At 42.9% G+C, this 20,523-nt stretch overlaps 1 protein-coding gene across 1 annotated transcript; it reads left to right on the top strand.

Annotated features, from left to right (window-relative positions):
* Positions 1–16,030: 16,030 nt before the first annotated feature.
* On the top strand, positions 16,031–17,351 carry TENT5C (terminal nucleotidyltransferase 5C). The gene has a single exon (XM_049765932.1). It carries the CDS (start codon positions 16,064–16,066, stop codon positions 17,237–17,239), a length of 1,176 nt encoding a protein of 391 aa, XP_049621889.1. The 5' UTR covers positions 16,031–16,063; the 3' UTR covers positions 17,240–17,351.
* The last annotated feature ends 3,172 nt before the right edge of the window (positions 17,352–20,523 follow it).

The raw sequence follows: 20,523 nt of genomic DNA, 5'->3' as shown, positions 1-20,523 counted from the left end.
TTCTGTCATCATGATGACAGATCATGGACGGATGCCCGTGACATTGTCCTGAGTTGTAGAATGATGAAGCATGGGTATAGAGAAATATCCTCTTGTCTTATGCCACTTGGATTTCCATGATGGTGCTAAACTGTAGGCATCTGGGGTTTCTGAAGGGAAGCTTATTTGCATCTGTATGTGTGTGATTTTCTTTCTTTTTTAATTGTTCTTGTTTTGTTTTGTTTTGTCCTCTCACTACATGTATCATAAGAAAGTTTGCATTAGGAATGTAAACCCTCCACAGGAAGGATCCTTGTTTGGAAGCTATAGAAATTATTTCAGATTCATAGATTTTTTTTTTTTTTTTTGACACAGCTGGCTCCTATAGCCTATCCTGGAACTGTTTGCAGGAACTCCTTGGAATAACAGGAAAAAAAAAACGAGTATGAAGAAATAATCACTGATGTGAAGCAACTCCCTTTGGCTGCTGTTTCTCAGTCTCAAAGCCTTTTGGAGTTCTTGACCGCTCAATTGTGCACAGAGCATTTGTTTCTCAGAGCAGTGACCAGTCAATAAGTGGTTAAGTGCTTCTGAGGTTGGAGAGCCTGCCAGGTGCCAGGGAACTGGGCATGGTGTATGGAAAGGCCCATGAAAGAGTATTGAATATAGGCAGGCCTGGGCATATTGCTCCCACCATGGATTCCAGGCACAGGGCAGAACTCAGGCAGGTTGGCTGCCATGCTCTCTGGCATAGCACTGTTGACCTATCCTTCCTGTGTCTGCAGGGTAGCATGCATGAAGAGGGTGTTGCCTGGTTGGGATCAGAACCTCAGTCTTGGCCTTCTCTAAATTTGATGCCCTGGGGATTTAGGCTTCGAGCTAAGGGGCAGTGGCTGCTAATCACAGCAGCTGAAGTTGTTTAAGCTGATCAGTGGCTGCTTCTGGGTGTTCCCTGCCAGCCCACCCCAGCCTCATAAGGCTCTGCTTTTGGTCTTTCCCGGTCACTAGTTTGCTTCTTTTCCTTTTTAGTTCGTTTGTTTGCTTGTTTCTCATGGCTTTGGCTGGGCCTACTCCAGGGCCCTGCGCAAATGTGTGCAGAGCACAGTAGCTGAGTGTTCTAGGTTCCACCCACCCCTTCAGAGTTGAACTTTTGAAAACTTGTCTCTTTTTTCATCTGTTTCTTGCCTGCCTTGAATGATTGCTCTCCATGCCTTGCTGAACTCATACACACATGTTTTTCTGGGTTTGGGACCACACCAAACTCTTGGCTCAGGGATTACTCCTGGTGGTGCTTGGGGGACCATATGGGGTGCTGGAGATGGAATCTGTCTCAACCACCATACAAAGGCAAGTTCCCTTATCCTACTGGCTGAATTATTATGAATTCCACTCCCAGACTCCAATTTTTTTTTTTGTTTGTGTTTTTGTTTTTGGGTCACACCCGGCAGTGCTCAGGGGTCACTCCTGGCTCCATGCTCAGAAATCACTCCTGGCAGGCTCCGGGGACCATATGGGATGCCAGGATTCAAACCAATGACCTTCTGCATAAAAGGCAAATGCCTTACCTCCATGCCATCTCTCCGCCCCCACCCCCAGACTCCAATTTTTGAACTCGTTTTTGCTGGTCCCTTTTCATCATACTAATTTCTATATCCAGCCTGGGGCTCTTCTCAGAGACTTCTGATCAGGCACTCGCCAAGGGACCTCTTACTCCTTAAAATTCTTTATAGTTCTGCCTCATACCTTATTCTCTCATTTAAATCTTAAATAGTAGAAATTCTTGGAGCTAGTTGAGGACAAAAAGTGGCTCTTTGTAAATGCATTTCTAGAATCAAATGTATCCATGATGCTTGAGCCATACTGGCCTACTCTCTTGCCATATCTCCTCTTGGTCTTGCTTATGCCCCCAACGCCAGGTGGAAGAAGGGGCCATTTCTTCCTTACTTTACTGGTTATCTATTCTCCTTAGACTCTCTGTTACCCATCTCTGGCCTGTGCTATGTCAGTTAAAGGGGCAGACATCAGTACTCTCATGATACTTGGCTGCTCTTGGCTTGACCTGCAATCTAGGAGCTGTCAAGAGGTCTAGAAGGATATAGTCCATCCAGAATAGCAGAGGTGGGTGTGGATGGACCACCTGCTGGCCCCAGGGTGAGGCTTGGGAGGAATGCTGCTACTGTCTCAAGCTCTAGCCCTTTTTCTTCAGGCTTCCCACCTCCATCCAAGACCTGAGGCCGCCTTTCAGCCAAAGTTTCTTGTATTCCAGTCTGAGGAGAATCTTTCTAGGCTGCAGTTTATTCTCAGAATCAGGGCAGCAAAGTAGGGACTCTCCCCTAGAAAAAATGTGAACCATATGTTTTGAGCATCAAACAGCCAAAGTCAACAAGTCATATAATTTTAAATAGTTTGTTCCATCATTGGAGATACTATCTTTTTACAGGCTGGAGTGATAGTACACTAGGAAGGCAAGCCTTCCATGAGATAGACCTAGGTTCCATCTCTGGCATCCCATATGGCCTCCCAGTCAGTCAGGAATGATCCCTGAGCACAGCCAGATGTGGCCCCCAAAGAAAACCCCTCGCCCAAATAGTCTCCCCTATTCTATTAGATATCTTCATAATGTGTCATCAAATGAATCACTGCTTGTGTGGTATCTCTATTTTTCTGGTCTTCCAATAGAATATTCAGAACTGAGTGTATCTTACATTGATGGGACACAATTCCATTTCAATTATTCTATGGATCTGTTGTGAATTTATCACTATTGTAATAAGATGTCTAGACTGCCCAAAACTATTTCCAGTTTTGATTCTGCATGTGTTACAAGTTAAGAATTAGCAATACACTTAGGAAAGAAGTGTGTGAGCTTATACATAAGTTCAGTGAGGCCTGAGATTTGGTCCATTGCTTTGCCACCATGAGCACTCCAAATAAAATAGGCACTAAGGTGTTTGCCAAAATGAAAGGGTGCTTGGTCATGCTGGCCAGTTTACATAGTCATACCTGGCACTGAAACCCCGGATGTTTGATTCCCAAGTCCAGTGCTCCTTGTTTTGATCTTTTGTAGGCTCTCGTAGATAAGTGCAAGGTAATAATAGAATTTCAGATAATTGCAGGCAGAAATTACGTGAGATTGGCAGAGAGCATGGTTCCAATAATTTCTCAACAAATGAAATGATTAACCATCACTTTGAGTGAAGAGGCAAGAAGAAAACAAACTTCCTGCCATTATGCTGAGTGAAATAAGTCGGAGTAGTAGTCTCATCTGTGGGTTTTAAGAAAAATAAAAGACATTATTGTAATAATACCCAGAGACTATAGAGATGAGAGCTGGAAGAACCGGCCCATGATATGAATGAAGCTTACCATTAAGAGTGGTGAGTATAGTTAGAAAAATAACTACATTAACAACTATCATGATAGTGGTAGCGAGTGGGAGAAATATAATACCTGTTTTCAAGATAAGCAAGGATGGGGGAGAAGGAAGATAGGGGGCATTGGTGGTGGGAATGTTGCAGTGGGAAAAGGGGGGCTGTTCTTTTTCTTTTTATAACTGAAACCCAACGAAAAACATGTTTGTAATTATGGTGCTTAAATAAAGATATCATAAAGAAAAGAAAAGAAACTTCCCAAAAGATGGCATCTGAGAATGGGGCAAGAATATAATGTAGCAGATATGGTGCTTGCCTTCCATGTGGACAAAACCAGGTTCAACCCCAAGCACCCCATAAGATCCCCTGATCTTATGCTGGATACAGTGCAACATCCTCCTCCCCCAATGCCTGAGATACTGCATGTTAGAGGGTAAATGTTAACTTGACCATCAGTAGTGTAGTGAGCTGTTTTTATTTGCACTGTGTAGCTCCGCACACGTGATCGCCCTTTGGTGTCTTTGAATTGACCAGGTCCACTCAGCTATGTTGATAGTATCTCCTATAATCTCCCTAACTCTCTGACCATCTATCCAAATTTCAGATAGTGTCAGCAGTATTTATAATGTTGTTAGAGGGACCATGATGTTGGTATGATGACAATCATAGTGTGGTTAGCAGGGACATGACCTTGCTGCCATAAGCAGTACTTTGGAGTTTGAGTAACTACCTGCTCTGTGAATGTTGACTCCAGAGGGGAGGACTGATAACCCACCAAAAATATGGATTGAACCCTAGAGTGTGTGTGTGTGTGTGTGTGTGTGTGAGAGTGTGTGTGTGTGTGTGTGTGTGTGTGTGTGAGAGAGAGAGAGAGAGAGAGAGAGAGAGAGAGAGAGAGAGAGAGAGAGAGAGAGAGAGAGAGAGAGAAACAGACAGAGACAGAGAGACAGAGAGAACATATAAATGGGGAATGGATAATATATGTCTATGGTGTGTGATAAATGCTAGATTTGAGCAGCTAAGAGCTTCATGTCCTTTCCCTACAGGTCAGAGGATGGTGCTAGTATTTAGACAGGATTTTCATCATGAACTAAGATTCCGGTTTTTTTTTTTGTTTGGTTTTTGGGCCACACCTGGTAACACTCGGGTTACTCCTGGCTATGCGTTCAGAAGTTGCTCCTGGCTTGGGGGACCATATGGGACACGGGGGGATCGAACCGTGGTCCGCCCTAGGCTAGCGCTGGCAAGGTAGACACCTTACCTGTAGCGCCACCACGCTGGCCCGAACTAAGATTCTTAGTTGGGTAATTGATATCTGTTCAAAGCTCAGAACTCAGTAATATTGCCCGTGAATACACTGCTTAATAAGACATGAAGGCTTTCAAGCTCTGTGAACTTTAAGTAATCTTGGTTATTCTTACGTAAAGTCACCAGTCTGCTTTGAGGAACAGGCCTGTTTTTGTCTTGAACTTGTCAGTTTCTCCTAGTGAATTCATATTTTAATGACATTTCTGAAACCCAACTATAATCATGCTTGTAATCATGATGCTTAAATAAAGATCTTTAAAAAAAAAAAGAAAAGAAAGGGAGGGTGTTACCAACCTGCCCATCATTCCAGTTCAAGCCGTATATGTGATATTGACTGTTACTGTTGGAAAAACCAAGGATCCTGTGATTAACTTTCATCTGAAGGCATCTCTGTTCTGCTCTTTGAAATCTTCCTCAATGATTTTGGGGTAACCCTTTAAACCTGTGGGCTTCTGTGGCGTCTGTTATAACATTCGGGCTCATGGGTTTGGCTTCTGCTTCAGGTTGTTTTGCAGCCATCTCAGTAGTTCCTTCAAGCGTTATCTCTCCAGCCACATGTGCTGCAGTACCCTATTTTGAAGGTCTGAAAGAACTCTGTTGGCCATCTCCTGTGGCCAAACCTCACTCCCTGCTAACCATCCAAACTGCGGTGTTGGCCTCCATGGAAAGTGTGTTTGCAAGACTCCCCCAACTTTGCCAAGTCCAGTGCTAGGTTCTATGGGCCATTGGGACTCATTAGCTCTGGGTCACACCCCCAGATTTTGTGGAATTGGAGCAATTTTTTTTTCCACTGTTGTAAATGTGAATGTGTCCAATAGCTGGAAGGACACTGAGACCCCTGAGAAAATATGGTGGTGAACTCAGGCTAGTATGCTAAAATCCAGAATAAGACAGACCAGCCATGGGGTCTGTTGTGTCACCAATTTAGGATTACTTCCTCTGGGCACAGCTTTGTGTTTCTGGGCAGTTATTCCTTTGAACTGTGGCCGAATATGTTTGTGGGTGTTTGTGTGGGCAATTCTAAAAACAGAGCGAGCTGAATGGATGTGATGTGGCCCTTGTCTTTTGAAGCAGGCCTTTTAGCTGGTTTTAGTGCCTGGAGCGGTCTGTGGATCTGACTTGATGCCACATATGTGAAATGCAGGTGTGGGCCTCCATTATCTATAACTTTTTCATGGTGTTTGAAGGCCTGGCAGGAGTCCCCAGAGTGGCCTCCTCTCCAAGGGTGGAGCTGGGGGCCCAAAAATGGGACTAGTAGTCAGAATACACACAATTCTAAGGTTATCCCTGAGCCCAGACAATGCCTGACCTGTCTGCCCTAGGAATTCAGGGAGGAAGGGAGGACTTGACTTCTTTTTTTGTTTGTTTGTTTTGTTTTGGGGCCACACCTGATGATGCTCAGGGGTTAATTACTGCTGGCTATGTGCTCAGAAATCACTCCTGGCTTGGGGGACTATATGGGACGCCGGGGATCGAACTGCGGTCCATCCTAGGTTAGCACGTGCAAGGTAAATGCCCTACTGCTTGTGCCACCGCTCTATCCCCTTGACTTTTTTTTTCAAAGGGTGAATCTAGCCCTCAACCATTGCTGGGCAAATCAAACAAAATCAACAAAAATCAAAACAATCAAAATCAAAATAACAAAAGGCTGAATCCCCCCGGATGCAGTGCATACAGTTCCTCCTCTTCTTGTTCTTCACACTCGGCCACAGCTGCAAAGATCATCTGTGGTTATGGGGCACAATAAGAAGGGCACTTGCTTTGTACTCCGCCAACCTGAGTTTGATCTCTAGCATCAGGTCTCCTGAGCCTCGCAAGAGTAATTCTTGAATGTAGAGCCAGGAGTAACCCTTGCGTATCACCTGGTATGACTCAGAAACAAAGTCCAAGGTTATTTGCACCAGGGGGGGTGCAGATGCCAGATGTCCAGCCCACGGATGCTCACAGCATCTGTACTGCTGGTGTCTATTTTCGATTCTGTTTTCATTCTCCTTCCTTCCTGTCCTTGCTTTGGTAGGTCTGGGGCATCTTATAGATGTCTCTGAGGTCTCCCAGAAACCCCAGGTGGGTTTTCTGCTTCTATGATCTGATAAAGTTATCTGCAGGGAGTGTCCTGTCCCTGCTGTGTAGGCTGATCCCAACTCCTGATCTTCCTGGCCTACTGAACACAGATGGAATCCCTTTGGTCATTCCTGCATTTTGATTACTCAATGTGTATCTAAGCCACTCTGGTCAGGGTCAGAGCCAGCCCTTGGCTAAAATTGTTCATTTGTTTTTCCCTCAAAAGCATTTTTTTTTTTGGCGAGGGATGTTCCCTAAAAAATAATAATATATACCATGTATTTTTTTTATAATATCTTTTAAACACCATGCTTACAAACATGATTGTAGTTGGGCTCCAGTCATAAAAAAGAACACGCCCCTCCACCAGAGCAACATTCCCACCACCAATTAAAAACATTTTTAATTATTTTTGGGCCCCATTTTGCTGTGCTCAGTAATTACTCATGGCTTTGTGCTCAACGATCACTCCTGCTAGGGATCAGGGGACCATACAGGGAGTTGTAATAAACCTGTATTACCTTACCCACTAGACTTTCTGGCCACCATTTTTGATGCTTATTGCTGCTGCTTCCTGAGTTCCAAACTGGCTTTCTCTCAATTCACCACTAGCTTGCCACTGTCCAGTGTTGGGCTCCTAACCTCTCTCCCTTCCAAACCATTAATAAGAATTGTTTGCATTTCTTAAGCCAGATTGAATATTACTCTCTATCCCTGCTGTGTTTCAGAGAGTTTGTTCCTGGCATACAATTTAGTTATAGTTTCTGCTTCCTTAAACATGGAAGACTCCCATTCCCAAACCCCTTGAGGCTACTTCTTTCCTACCTTTCCTACATATCCTCCCAATTTTTTTTGGGGGGGGGCGGACAAACTTAGCAGTGTTCAGGCCTTAACTCCTGTCTCTGCTTAAGGATAAGTCCTGGTGTGGTTGGAGTCCCAGGTATTGGACCCACATTGACTGCTGGCAAACTCTACTTCACTTTGGGCCCCATCTTTCCAACTTTTCCTCCCTATTCATCCTTTCATCTCCACTATTTCCTACAATTTGGAGCAATGCCTCTCTGCACCCTTCGCACATAGGGACACTCTACCTCCCAGAAATCCTTTTGGACCTTATTGTAGCTGCTGCCCTACAGGATCTAACAGTTCCCTTGATCCCCCCTTTCCTTTAGTGTCCCCATCTGTAGGGGGCATGAAGAGGGGGGAACTTTCTCCCATACAAAAGTATTGAAGGCATCAAATGCATTGATGTGGATGCATAGGTCATAGCCTGTATCTGCAACCCAGCAGGCAGGCAGGTTTGGCTGTGTGTAGTGTGTTTGTATGTATGGATGGGTGAGGGGTGATGGGCAGAAAGGTGCCACAGGGATAATTAGGTGAGCAAGTCTCTCTCTTGGCATGTGATTGAACCAATGGTGTTTTTCTTTTAGAAAGGTCGCCCTGACATAAGGTGCCCTGACTACTTCCTTTTCCCTACCTGGGGCAGAACTCAAATAAAACATCCCAATGAGATCTGCAGTTCTTAGATTGGGAACAGTGCCCTGGAGTTGTGAGTCTGAGCCATTCTCCTTATGCTTCTTTAACTTGTGGCAAAGAATCTCTTGTAGCATCCTCAAGATACTTGTGAGAAATGACATTAAGTGTTGTTCCAACGGAAGCTTCTCTGGACGTCCCTGCTTGCCTTCACAGGTGGGAAAGGACCTGGCTGGGGACTCTACTAGCTTGGAGGAAAAGGGTGGGATGAAATATTTTGACATGTTTTGCCCTTTATTTTCACTTCCCTTAAATTCTTGAGATCTTTTCTATCCTCTGAACAATAAGCTCATTTTTGACTCAGTCTCTTCTTTTGGGTACCTAGAGAAAAAAAAATTTGTGCTAAAGGTATCGGTCACAGGTGCCTGGGCAGATCATTTGTGATTTAAAGCCTTTCATCAGAATTGGGGTGAATCCAAGCATAGATCTTTGACCTGGAGCTGGAAAGTGCCACTGGGCGGATACAGGCTTTCGAAGTAAAGCACCATAGCAGGGGAAGGGAGTTTGATCATCAAAGGCATGACGACAAGTGTTGGTCTTTGGGTGTATTCTTCAACCCCCCCCCCCCCCATGAGGCTCAGTGCCTCTGGGACAGATGGATAGAAGGCCAAGGAAGATCAGAAAAAAAACATCCTGAACCTTTTAGTTTCCCTATTATTATTTTTCCCTTCGGTATCATTGGACTAGATCTAAATATATGTTGGCTTTAACTTCTGAATGTACATCTCCATAATATACCTAGAGCTCTCTGAATCTTTCCTATGGCTTTTTGTCAGGCAGTGGTTGGAAACAAAACAAGGCCTTTAAAACTACCCAACCCAGGGACCAACACTGAGACCTGGAGGTGTGTTAATGCTCTGAGTGTCCTTATCTCTAACTTGTCATTCTGCCTCCTTCCTCACTCCTCACTCGCACACCACAGGTACCCCAGTTGTTTCCATGGCCTCTGTCAGAGTTGTTGTTTTTTTTTTTAACTTATGGGATCTGGATAAACTGAAGCAGGACTAGAAATAGCTCTCATTCGCCATTTTGAATTAGGCTGCACACACAGGTTTCCCTTGAGTGTCTTTTCTCTGTCCTAAGCAATTGGAAACCAAGATAAGTTTGGTGTTAGTTTGCCCTTCTGGAGTGGTGTGTGTGTGTGTGTGTGTGTGTGTGTGTGTGTGTGTGTGTGAGGGGGCTCTCTTGGCCTCCATATTTGCAGCCATCTTTGCAAACCTGTTTTCTTTTCCTTTGTGAACTTTCCCTAAAGCCAGAGTCAAGAAGAATCAAGGATAACTAATGCATCACGAATCACAATTTTTAGATCAGATGGCTTGCACTGAATAGGCAGTTGTGGGTCACCCTCCCTTATGAAGAGGTGCCTCAATTTTGAAATCAATTCGAAATCCTCTTCCTTCATCTTCTGACTCCCACTGCCTCCAGTGAACATGCTTCTCAGACTTGTAGAAGAGAAACCAAACATTTGAGTTTGAATTGACCAGGCTTCAAATTAATTATTTTCTAGCCATTCCTTTGTTAATTCTGCTAGCTAGAATTTGCCCCTAACCAAGATCTTTCATGTGTTGGGAATGTGTGTTTCACGGGATTTTTTTTTTTTTTTTTGGATAGGGAGATTATATCTGTGTTGATTTTTCAAGCGATTAACTAAAACTAAATCTGTTGGAATTTAGCACATAGCACATTAGAAAAGGCTCCAGTTATATCAGTGTACCTACTTTTCTCTGATCTCTGGCTGGTTGAACCTGGATGTTCTGTTTTTGTTTTCTTGGGGTAGGTGTGATTAGAGGGACTTGAGCAGCACGTAGCAGTGCTCAGGGCTTACTCCTGGTTCTGAGCTTAGGAATCAATTCTGGTGTTTGAACCCTGGGTCAGTGGCATGCAAGGAAAGTGCTTTATCCTCTGTGCTATTTCTTCCCTGACCTCCTTAAAATTGAGAATTTGGTAAGCAATAGTAAGCAGGAAGGACACTTGCCATTCACATGACTGTTTCAGGTTTAATGCCAGAGGCCCAATATAGTCCTATGTTCACTGCTAGGAGTGATCCTTGATCCCAGAGCCAGGAGTAAGCCCTGGACACTGCTGGGTGTGAAAAAAAAAAAAGAGAGAAGAAAAGGCTCCATTGAGTTATTGGGGCCTATTTGAGAGTCTTTATTTTCTCCCTCTTATTCCAAGCAACTTCCATTACAAATCAACCAAACAGTACTATGAAGGGACAGCCTACAATATGTGTGAAATAAGTTTTGAAATAGCAATTCTGCAAAAAGGACCCCCCCAAAATCTCAGTAGTGGTGGGGTGAACAGATTAGGATCAGACAAGAAGGCTTATCCACTAATTTGGAAATTTGGGGGACTTTGTAAATGTTAAACATTTTTCTTTAGATGATACCTAGGTAGAAATAGAACTAAATTTAGTGTAGAGGAAAAGCAAATCCTAGTCTTCCCACAGCGCTCAAGATATCAACATTTAAGATTTGGAGAGGAAGTTTCTGAGTGTATTTGATTTTTTTTCACATAGATATATAGATATGGGAGTGGTGGACAGGCCTAGAAAATAAATAAAGTAGGACTGGAGAGATAGTACACCAGGGAAAGTGTTTGCCTTTCACACCGCTGACCCAGGTTTTATCTCTGGCATTCAGTATTGTCCCCCTAACCCTGTCAGGAGTAATTCCTGAATGCAGAACCAGAAGTAAACCCTGCGCACCCCAAAAAACAAATCCAAGATAAATAAATGAAGTAGCAGATGAGTAGAATATTGGAGAAAGATTTTAGATAATATTTGTAAGATATTTGGCAGTGTTCAGGGTTTACTCCTGTCTCTATGCTCAGAAATTGCTCCTGGCAGGCTCAGGGGACCATATGGGATGCCGGGATCGAACCACCAACCTTCTGCATGAAAGGCGAATGCCTTACCTCCATGCTATCTCTCCGACCCCAGATTTGTAAGATATTTTTAAGCTAATGCCTACATAAATTCAAAAGTCATGCAATAAATGTTTTTTTTCTCCCATCCCTCCTCTTGGAGGTAGTATTTTGTGTAGAATAAGCTATTTTGCGTATCTTTTCAGAGATTCTGAAATGAATTCTGTCTGAATTAGAGGGATGATTTTTACACTTGGTTCCCTGTCAGACTTGAGTCTGACTTGGTGTAAACTGACATTTCACACTCATAGAGCTGACATTATTCTTTGAAAAGTTCATGGATGTGTTACTACTGTATGCGAGTCAAGTTATTTATATCTTCCAGATTATATCTTCTAGAGATTCGAAGACTTGTAGGCATCTAAGTCAGGCTCCAGGGAATATTCTAATGCGTCCTTGCAAATCTTACCATGGACTTTGATCCAAAGCAAACTTGAGATGTAGAATTGCTCTCTTGAGCTTAAAATTGAAAGTCCCCCATTGTTCTGTAGACACTGAGGGCAGTGTGGCAAGGTGCCTGCTTCCCAATAAGCCAGTTTCCTTGACCTTTACCAGGCTCATTTGGTGAAAATAATGGTGCATTGATTATTTAAGTTGCATATTCCTTGAGGTCAATTATGATTGTGTGTATGGTGTATGGGATAGCCATCGTTTGTGTCTTTTGTCCCTTATATTGGGGTTCCAGTTCTTATTTGTAAGGGCTTGTAATTCAGAAAAGATGACTACTTTACCTGATGTAAAAAAAATATTTTCCTACTTGGTCTTCTGTCTTCTCTTTGTTGCCCTACCTATAATAATAATGCATATACACACACACACACACAACAACAACAACAATTTTTACTACACTTGATCTTACCCAAAAGGCCGAGAAGTGATACAACAACACTTTTTAAACAAATTTTGGTATATGTGAGTTTATGATAATTACATAGTGCTACCCTATTATTCTGAATGTAATTTTTTAATACTTAAATCTTTGATTTATCCATATAGAAAGGTTTGGCCCAAGATATGGAGTCACCTATATTTTAAATTTTTATATTGCTATATAGACATTTTAATTTTCCTAAATCCTTTTTTAAAAAAAAAATGCCTCCTCTGGAGCCGGAGCGATAGCACAGGAGTAGGGCATTTGTCTTGCACAAGGCTGACCCAGGATGGACCTGGGTTCAATCCCCAGCGTTCCATAGGGTTCCCATGCCAGGAGTAACCCCCGAGCTTCACAGTGTGTGGCCCCCCAAAACAAAACAACAACCACACCAAAAAAGCTTCCTTTCTTGCTTATACAATCTTTTTATGGATTTGACTTTATTAAAAATTCTGTTCTTGGGCCAGAGAGATAGCATGGAGATAGGGTGTTTGCCTTGCATGCAGAAGGATGGTGGTTCGAATTCCGGCATCCCATATCGTTCCCCGAGCCTGCCAGGAGCGATTTCTGAGTCTAGAGCCAGGAGTAAATCCTGAGTGCTGCCACATGTGATCCCCCCCCCAAAAAAAAATTCTGTTCTGTTATTTGTCTTTTTTGTCAATGCCATGCTATTTGATATTGTTGCTTCATATAGTAAAACTTTGGAGATTAGTATCCAATCACTCCTGTTTCCTGTAACTTTTCTGAAATTCTTAACTCTTATATGAACTGCACATATTCTTAGTCTAAAACAGAGTTGTAAATTTTTAATTTCCAAGTTCACACATTTAAGAATATATGAAAATGTTTGGATCGGAAAGATAGGACAGCAGGCAGGATGCTTGCCTTGTATACAGCTATTCTGGTTTTTTTCCCAAATATCTCATAGGGTCCCCTAAGTACTGTCAGGACTGATCCAGAGAGGAGTCAGGAATAAGTTCTGAGCATTTCTGGGTGTGGCCCCCAAACAAAACAAAAAATATTCTCATGCATTTTACTATGATTTTTCTCACTCTGGAGAGGAGGAGGAGAGTCTTCAGTTGAGCCCATGCTAGTCTTAGATATCCATCCTTTTGTAATGATAAGAGCTCTTGTTCTAGGAGCTGGAGAGATGACTCAATGCTGTTCACATGCTCTACATTTAAAATCCTCATGTTTGATTCCTGGCATCACATGTCCCCTGAACACTGAGCCAGGACCAACGACAGAAATAGAAACAAAAACAACCATCCAGTGTTCTAGATGTGAGATTAAACCTTAGATATTTTCTTTCTTTCTTTCTTTCTTTCTTTCTTTCTTTCTTTCTTTCTTTCTTTCTTTCTTTCTTTCTTTCTTTCTTTCTTTCTTTCTTTCTTTCTTTCTTTCTTTCTTTCTTTCTTTCTTTCTTTCTTTCTTTCTTCTTCTTTCCTTCCTTCCTTCCTTCCTTCTTCCTTCCTTCCTTCCTTCCTTCCTTCCTTCCTTCCTTCCTTCCTTCCTTCCTTCCTTCCTTCCTTCCTTCCTTCCTTCCTTCCTTCCTTCCTTCCTTCCTTCCTTCCTTCCTTCCTTCCTTCCTTCCTTTTCTTACTTTCTTCTTTTCTTTCTTTTTCTTTTCGTGTTGGAGGGGAAGAGCAATTGAGCCACACCCAGTGTTTCTTGGGTTACTCCTGGCTTTGCACCTGGGAACCACTCCTGGTGGAGTTGGGGGACTATATGGGATGCCAGAGATTGAACTCAGGTCAGCCACATGTAAGGCAAGTGCTCTAATCCCACTGTACCTCCTCTTCTTAAGGTCCCAACCTTAAAGTTTTTTTTGGCAACATTATTGAAATTCCTGGAAGTTTTCTGAAAATTAGTTTCTTTGATCACAAGTACTAAATGAATTGTTAGGACTTCTCATGTCAGGATTATCAGCATGACTTCTGGCTATGCATAGAGCTCATCAGGTTGTATTTCTGCAGACAGCCCTTTGTCACTGAGTCCAAGGTCATCCAGTAACATCTCAGACATCGGGCTATCTCTTAGTCATTGACTTTTGATGTGTGGTACCCTAAATAGGCATGTGTATACAGTGTGCAAATCATGATATAGTTCTCCATACAACTAATTAAGTATGTACGGAGCGCAATCAGAAAACTTTGCTCTCTCAAAATGAATTTGAATCCTATAGTAAGTATGATTTCATTGCATATATTTTCCTTGTTGTCCTTAAACTTAAAGCATTTTTGTAGGATGACCTAGTGACAGGTTTTTTTTAAAGTAGGTTTTTGGGTCTGGGGCCATACCTGGCAATACTCAGAAGTTATTACTGACTGTGCACTTCCAGGCAGTTCTCTGGGGACCAATGGGATTGATTCTGGATCAACCCTCTTTACTATATTATTGTTCTGGCTTCTACAGAGGGCATTCTAAAGCTACCTAAACAAGTTTACAGGCAGACTTTCACCTTTCTCTTGTCAAGTGATTGGTTGGTTCATGCCTCCATCATATGATCAACTTTCCATTGCTAGCCAAGCAATTTCAGTCCCTTAGACCTAGATATTGAAGGAATCTTGTGATCTGACTTGGTGTTAGCTGCATGATGTCTTCTGCCCCTTGACCCCAACTGCCTGGGAGACTAGTCTGTCCTTCCACCACAGTCAAGGGCCAGGCCTTTTTTTCTCCCTTTGGCTTTTTCTTTCTACTCTGCTTGTATGTGCTTTCCACCTTTATAATGCCATAGTCAGCTGAAAGAGTCGGTGTATTCAACAGTGCACTAGTATTGACTATCAGTCATTTATCCATCTTAACATTACAGCTAGAATGAGTACTCATGCAAGACTGGAAATTGTGGGGAGCCCAGGCTAATGAAAAACAAAGTTGCAGTGGTCTTTGAGCTGGATGTTGTTTGTGTACAGCAAGTCAGAAAGGCCAAGGCCATGAAAACCTCCCTGCCCTTGGAAAGAGACTAGAAAAAATACCTTTCCTTCTAGCCTTTACATCCATCCAGCTAACATTTGGCCCAGGTGATTTCCCCAGAGACACCTAGACTTTCTCATTTATCATCATCATCATCATTTGTTTTCACATTAGAATTTTCAAAGATCTGTTGAGTTTCATTTTCTGAAAAGTTGAACTTTTTCAAAGGTATTAGCCACTGTATGATTCTAGCAGGTGGGATGTGAGAAGTGACCGTTCTGTCATTGTTTTTTCCTGTTAGTATTAACTTATTGTTGTTGTTGTTTTCAAATTTCAGTTGCAAGTACACACTTCCCCTGAGGTTTTCACATCTTGTGCAGGACTGTCTTAGTGGGACCAAGCAGTCTCCTCATACAGCTGACCTAATCCTGTGTAACTCAGGAATCTTTTCATTCAAATACCTTCATTCTGCTCTGAATATCTGATGAGTTTATCATGGGGCAGACTAGCCCATAAGTGAAAATGACATGGGATTTGTGCTGAAGAGTTGTGTGTGTGTGTGTGGGGGGGGGGTGGGATGGGGTGTTATGCTCTGTGTATATGTTGTAACTTTGGTGTCATGCAGTTTAAAATCGAGTTAGGGATCCCCAAAGTTTTTCTATGGAAAGTGAACAAAATTTAAGATCCTATTGAAGAAAGCTGTGTTTAGATTCCTTGGTTGAATATATTTGTCTGCTTTCCTTCACAAAACCAGTGCACTCCACCCTCCTGCAGACCAAACAAGCAGAAATAAAACAAATAAAACCCCAAACAATCCAAAATCCACATAAAACAGAAGTATGAAGTCATCCAACTTGGGCTAGAATAAGTTCATGCTATTTTGTCCTGGCTCCCTGCAGTCACTGGCCTTTTATGTCTTCAAACACATTGTGTCCCCAGAGCTACATGGAGCTCTTGGCTGTTGCTTAGGGCCTTCTTGCAGAAGGGAAATGTTCGGGATCTCAGGACCATATGGTCTCAGAACCAGAGTTGTGTTCACAAATGAATCCTAATTGTGTGTCTCCTGCCTCCTTTTCAGTTGACCCCAAAGAACACCCCCGAGATGGCAGAGGAGAGTAGCAGTAACCGAGATTGTGATTCCTTCAGCGTGCTCAACTGGGATCAGGTGAGCCGGTTGCATGAGGTCTTGACAGAGGTCGTCCCCATTCATGGACGAGGCAACTTCCCTACCTTGGAGATAACTCTGAAGGACATTGTCCAGACAGTCCGCAGTCAACTGGAAGAGGCCGGCATCAAAGTACAGGACGTCCGGCTCAATGGCTCTGCTGCGGGCCATGTCCTAGTCAAAGACAATGGCTTGGGTTGCAAAGATCTGGACCTCATCTTCCATGTGGCTCTTCCAACCGAGGCCGAGTTTCAACTGGTCAAGGATGTGGTGCTGTGTTCCCTCCTGAACTTCCTGCCAGAAGGGGTCAACAAGCTCAAAATCAGCCCTGTCACTCTGAAGGAGGCCTATGTCCAGAAGCTGGTGAAGGTCTGTACGGACACTGACCGCTGGAGTCTCATCTCCTTGTCCAACAAGAATGGAAGGAACGTGGAGCTGAAGTTTGTCGACTCCATCCGACGCCAGTTCGAGTTCAGCGTGGACTCCTTCCAGATCATCCTGGACCCTTTGCTCATCTTCTACGACTGCTCCAGTAGCCCCATCTCTGAGCACCTGCACCCCCAGGTGATCGGGGAGAGCGTCTATGGGGACTTTGAGGAAGCTTTGGACCATCTTCAGAAAAGACTCATCGCCACCAAGAACCCCGAAGAGATCAGGGGTGGAGGGCTACTCAAGTATAGCAACCTCCTGGTCAGGGACTTCAGGCCTACAGACCAGGAAGAAATCAAGACTCTGGAACGTTATATGTGCTCCAGGTTTTTTATCGACTTCCCAGACATCCTTGAACAGCAAAGGAAGCTAGAGACCTACCTCCAGAACCACTTCGCCGAAGAGGAAAGGAGCAAATATGACTACCTCATGATCCTTCGCCGGGTGGTGAACGAGAGCACCGTGTGTCTCATGGGGCACGAGAGGAGACAGACCCTGAACCTCATTTCCCTCCTGGCCTTGCGTGTGCTGGCTGAGCAGAACATCATCCCCAACGCCACCAACGTCACCTGTTACTACCAACCCGCCCCCTATGTCAGCGATGGCAACTTCAACAACTACTATGTGGCCCACCCTCCAGTGACCTATACTCAACCATACCCAACTTGGCTGCCCTGTAACTAACTGTGAGACTTGGGGCTCCCTTAGTGGGAACCCCCAGAGGCTAGGGCTCTCAGGTAGGGGAGCCTCCTTCTAGTTGTAGGTGTTTGGCTTTTAAAGGGGAACTCAGCTCTGGTTCTGCTCTTTTTTTTTTTTGTTCTTTGTGTGCCCATTGGAATGGGCCAACAGTCTTATGAGCCAACCCTAAGGGAACCCGTTATTCCAGTGCAACTTTGGATAATGCTCTAGGAAGTCTGACCTACCTGTCCACATCCTTCCAAGACAGATACAAACAAGTCAAGCTTCCCAAAGTGTCTGGGAAGTGATCAGTGAGCTCTCTGTCATCTCTCACTTGTGCCTTATATGCATAGGCGGTGTTGGCCCTCCCTCGGGATTTTTAGCAGTTACAGGAAACTCATGCCAACAGTCTATGTGGTTTTATCAGCTTTAATCGTCAAGAAAGGGCAGGAAGTGAGGTGTACTTTTACGATTTCACTTGTGTTTATGGGACTAAGTTGTATACATCTATCCTTCAGCTAAGGATTTCTTTCATTTCCGCCCTCCTCAAAAAAAAAATAATAACTCAAAAACAGAATAAGTCAGTCGCTGGAGAATTGAGATTTAGTTGAAAGTAGTTTCTAGTTTAGATACTGGGGGTCTTATGAGGAAATTTGAGAGATTGCTAAAGGAAAGGGGGGGTTAAAATGACCTGTTGGTTTTTTTTTTTTTTGAAATGTAAATTGAAAAAAATAATAAAATGTGGAATGTGATACTGAAGCAAAATGGTGGTGGTGGGAGGTGATTGTAAATAGGAAAAAAAATGTTAGAAAAAAATTTTGTTTAAAAGTAAGTAATTCTTATGGAATGACAGTTTTCTTCCCTCATTAGCTCATTTATCACTTTTAATTTGCTCTTTCTAAGATTAAGGATTGTTCTGAGTTTAACAACAATCAACATAAGGGTCTTCCCAGTTTTGATTGGAAAATGAGAAGCTGTTTTTCTAGAGTATTGTGGCTGATATTTTTCTTGTTTTGTTTTTGTTTTTGTATTTTGTATGGACACCTTCCCCACACCCTCAACCCCAGTAGTAGTGATTTGTGATTTCTTCCTTCAAGTTTTCTGATAGCAGTGAATTCAGGAACTTAGATGCAACAGAGTGACATGGGGAATGGACAGCTCTTATGGGCAGTGTGCTCTTTAGCTTGAAATTGCAATTGATTGAGCCTGCTGTCCCCTGATTTAATTTTCAGTTGGGCCTTAATTTTCTAAGCCCCCTGACTAGAGTGAATCCTGGTATATTAAGAGAAGCAGTAAGTGACTGATCTTCATCTCTTTTTGGTTGATGTGGTCTCATTTGTTGATGTTCTGCACTTTAGAAGGAAAACAGTGTTAATATCTAGTCTGAAATAAACTTAGTGAATGGAAGCGTTCCAGGTAGACTTAGATAATGGATTTTTGTGTTTTGCAACTTTTTGTGGAATCTCAGAAAGCATCACGTTAAGGTCATTAAGGGCCAAGAAACTCAGTTTTGCCAGTTTCTGAAGTGATTTCCTAAGCACCATGCTTCTGATTTTAATTCAGTCCTGTGACCACAAAAATATCATACCCGGGGTGGTCGCTGTCCCCTTGTTTGTAAGCAACGAAGTTATTGGAATGCAGAAATGCCTTATAGAAAATGAGGGCTATCCCTTTTTCTAAAAAATATTTTCAGGTGTTTAATTGTGTGTGTGTGTTTGTGTTTTTTTTTGTTTGCATTTGTTATTGTTTTCTGGAATCTTTGTCTTGATGCTCTTCAAAGCATATTGACCTATAGTGAACCCCACAACTTGGTTGGATTCAGATTTTGTGCATAGATGACTTAGAACCACTGCTTAGTGTGAACATATCCTGTTTCCCTTGGATCTGAAGTAAGAGTTGAATGGACTGGCTCGAACCAAGAATATTTCTGCATGGAAGGGGGCCCCGTGACATGTCAGTGTTAAAAGGGAGGGGAGATGTTGAAGGATCCTAACTGAAAAAAGAATGACAGGGTCATCCATGACCTTACAGAGCTGCACAAAAATGAAAGATACATTTAACCAAAGCATTGACATGGGATAAATGTGCTAAATAAGCACTTGCTAACGGAAGTCAGTATTGCATGTACTTAAAGACCTAGGAATCAGGGTAGCGAGATTCCACATGAAGATAGGATCAAACCACGTCAAGTACTCACATTTCCAGTTTCTAAAAGCCTCCTTGGAATTATTTCTATCTCTCTCTATATATATACGTTTGCTTGTTTTTTTGCTTCCACTCTGGCACATCGCCTTTGAGGTTGTATGGAGGTACAAACATGACTCTAAGCTCCCAGATCTTTCCCACTATTGCATGGTGACCATCTTAGTACCACTGAAGTTCTTAGTTGACCCAGTTATTTTGGAGTGTGAGAAGAAAAGGGCGTTTTAGGAAAATTAGGGTAAAGAATTGTTCTGCCCTTTTAGAACATCCAGATCTAGGAGTATATCCATGCTCTGTTTGTTTTTGGCGAGCCCCAAAATAGAACAGGTAACCTTGGAGTGGGGGTGTCTGGAAATGCCATCTGAAACTTACCTTTCATATTACTCACATAAACAGCAGATGTTCTGAATTTGTACTGAATCCAGTGGTTCCTCTTTGTGTGTGTGTGTGTGTGTGTGTGTGTTGAGTAATTATGAAACTTGGCAGTTGTCGGGGACACTAAAGTTCAAGTACAAGTCCTGATATAAATGTAAGCAATCTCCTAGGCTTGAGGACAGTTTTCTGGTGATTTCTGCAAGTTCACAACTTTCTTCTAGTCCAATGCTTGGAATCAGTTTGAGTAGCTAGGAGATCGAAGCGGTACCTTTCCCCTGCCTGGGTCTTGGCAAAATGACTCACACTAAATCCTTGACCTTATGCATTGGTCTCACTCTTGAATTTATCTTACTTTGGCAGAAAGACACTATTCCTCACTCAATAACTTCAGCTTTGAAACCAAACAGCCTATCAGTAACACCTTTAAATCATAGTGCCTGCTGACTGCCTTGGAAATAGGGCAGGAGCTACATCTGGAAAGGACCTGGCTCTGTCAGGAATGGAGAATCCTGTGTTCCTTATAGAATAACAGAGATGGCTTGATTTGGGGACCCCTCCCCACCTCCTAGTTTGATTTTTTTTTCCTTGAGAGTTTGCCTCCGAGTGCTGTGTAAAACCTGTGTTTTGTGATGACATTTTAATGGACTGCTAATATCCCATATCTCCTTGTCTGTCCTTCAGTCTCCACCTTCCCATTACCTTCTTTCCATCTT

Source organism: Suncus etruscus, chromosome 19 (assembly GCF_024139225.1).
Source record: "Suncus etruscus isolate mSunEtr1 chromosome 19, mSunEtr1.pri.cur, whole genome shotgun sequence".
Lineage (NCBI taxonomy): Eukaryota > Metazoa > Chordata > Mammalia > Eulipotyphla > Soricidae > Suncus > Suncus etruscus.
This window is presented reverse-complemented; position numbering and strand designations above follow the sequence as displayed.

Bases quoted from the DNA above. Each gene is read 5' to 3' on its own strand.
- TENT5C (XM_049765932.1), top strand. From the start codon at position 16,064: ATGGCAGAGGAGAGTAGCAGTAACCGAGATTGTGATTCCTTCAGCGTG.